This window comes from Austrofundulus limnaeus, unplaced genomic scaffold, assembly GCF_001266775.1.
Source record: "Austrofundulus limnaeus strain Quisiro unplaced genomic scaffold, Austrofundulus_limnaeus-1.0 Scaffold258, whole genome shotgun sequence".
Classification (NCBI taxonomy): domain Eukaryota; kingdom Metazoa; phylum Chordata; class Actinopteri; order Cyprinodontiformes; family Rivulidae; genus Austrofundulus; species Austrofundulus limnaeus.
This window is the reverse complement of record NW_013952660.1, coordinates 241,944-244,275: the sequence shown is the minus strand read 5'-3', so window position 1 is coordinate 244,275 and position 2,332 is coordinate 241,944. Positions and strand designations below refer to the sequence as shown.

Here is a 2,332-nt window from a genome sequence, read left to right as displayed (position 1 = left end):
TGATTCAACCACTCAACCACTAGATGTCGCTGAAAACAACAAATCCTACACACTGTGCCTTTAACGCTGTACAATGGCGATTAGACATTTAGATAACCAACGTTTTTGCTTTGATTATTTTGTGGCCTCAGAGCTGAGGAAAAGCAGGGCCTTCAGTAATTATTCATTTATAATTAAAAAAGTATTTCACACACAATGATGTGCTTTAACAACTTTCTGGCTCTGCAGATTTACAAACACACACACACACGCACGCACACACGCACGCACGCACACACACACACACACACACACGCTTTCTGGACACATTCATCCACACAACAGATACGTTTATCCTCCTCCAGTGATTGTATTGTTCTTAACAACATCTCTTCCTCTTCCTGCTTCCTCTCTCTTAGACTTTGATTAATTCTCATTGTGTCTTAAGGATTAAAGAAACACACACACACACACAGGTTTGTTTTTATATCCCCGTAGGGACTGTGGATTGACTTCCATTCATGTTCTTACAACTTTGTAGCCTAACCCTGACCATTTATCCTAAAAAATCGGTCCCCACGACTCATGAGGCTCACTTTTTCTGGAAAATGGTTCCTACAATTAAGCAAAAATGCCCCCCCCCAAAAAAAAAAAATCATCCCCACCAGGTATCAGAAACATGCACTCACTCACACACAAACACACACTGAGCTATGAGTCTGCGCACACACCTGTGTGCATAGATTGGCGTTTGTCTTTCAAAATGTAGACTGGATTCAAACAAAAGAGCACACAGGTGAAACAAATTGCTATTTCCTGCATGACCGGTTTCACCTGTTCCCCCATGTTTGTCTTGTATGTCTTCTTGAATGGGTGTTTCTTAAGTGCCCCCTCCCCCTTTCCCTGAATGTACAGCACCTTGTGAATTTATTTCTGTGAAAGGTGCTATATAAATAAAACTTTACTTACTAAATGACTCTGTGTTCCTAACTTTGGTCAACGTATCTAACAGTTTTCATCAGAGTAAACTGATAAACTTTGTAAGAGGATATAATATTGGACACTCGGGGTAGTATGAGCTACCAAAGGTACCTACTGTGGTGGATCAGGTTTGATGTAAACACCAATCTGACCGTTTTAAGGTGAGCATCATCTTCATCCTCTGTGCTCACATTGATTTGTTTACAGGAAATGCAGGTAGAGGAACTCACTGCTGTCAGGCAGACGTTACAGGCCGACCTGGAGACGTCCATCCGCCGCATCGTTGATCTACAGGCCGCCCTGGAGGAGGTGGAGTCGAGCGATGAAAGTGATACTGAAAGGTAGTTTGACTCCTGTCAGCTAAACCCAATCATCAAATCTGCATTTTATTTTTTCTTTTACTTAGTCTTTCACCACTTTGTTCCTAACTCCAGTGTTCAAACTGCTGTGGAGTCCTTTACTCAAAAGAAAGACCTGTAAGAAACGTCTGACTGTGTGTGAAGTCGCAGTGTGTGGCTGTGATTTACAGGCTTGTGGGTTTGACCCAAACAGCCGGCGTTATCCGGAAGCATTTCAGAATGTTCGGAAACTTAAAACAACCCTTTTAAAGGATAATTCTGGTCCAGTGTAACTTGTTCTGGTTGTAATTTCATCACTGAAGCAGCTGGACTGTTAAGACTTGGACTGAATATTTTACTCAAAGGTCTTAAAAATTTACAACTAACTATTTGTTAATGAGATAAAGTTTAAATGGGTTGCAATGTTTTTCTTCACAAATGCTTCTTAATATAAAACCCCAGTTTCAATGAAGTTTGGATGTTGTGTAAAACATAAATAAAAACAGAATACAGTGATTTGCACATCTTTTTAAGCTATATTCAATTAAACACACTACAAAGACAATGTTTAAGGTTCAAACAGATACACTTTTTTATTTTTTGCTAATATTCACTCATTTTGAATTTGATGCTGCAACACATTCTAAAAAAGTTGGAGCAGAGGCAACAAAAGACTGGGAAAGTTGGGGGAAACAAAAACACCTGTTTGGAGAATTCCACAGGGTTAATTGGAAACTAGCCTGGTAAAAACCAGACTCTGTCCTTCACTTTGCTTCGTACGAGGGTCTGGATTCTCTGCTGTAGAGAAGCGATACTTGCAGGAGGCGTGGCCTCTGCTGAAGCATGTGTGTGTGTGGGGGGCTGTGTCCAAAACGACAGGCCGGGTCCTCCGGAGGACCCAGACTACCCGGTCGAGGTGGGCCGGGTTCTTGGTAGACCGGGAAGACCGGAAAAAAAGGAGGCTGTGAATTTTGACGGTCTAGCCTTCCCTCCACCCCGGCGTACGTCATGTCACCTAGCAACCATGACGACGC

General features: G+C 42.1%; 1 protein-coding gene across 2 annotated transcripts in view; it reads left to right on the top strand.

The window, feature by feature from the left end:
• Positions 1-2,332, top strand: part of myo18b (myosin XVIIIB) — a gene marked incomplete in the record, with an annotated part of 101,803 nt that overhangs the window by 84,935 nt on the left and 14,536 nt on the right. Inside the window, 2 exon segments of one of the 2 annotated variants that reach the window (XM_014020571.1) lie at positions 1,168-1,301; positions 1,395-1,436. In XM_014020571.1, the coding sequence (XP_013876025.1) occupies positions 1,168-1,301; positions 1,395-1,436 (176 nt within the window). 2 annotated transcript variants of the gene reach the window in all.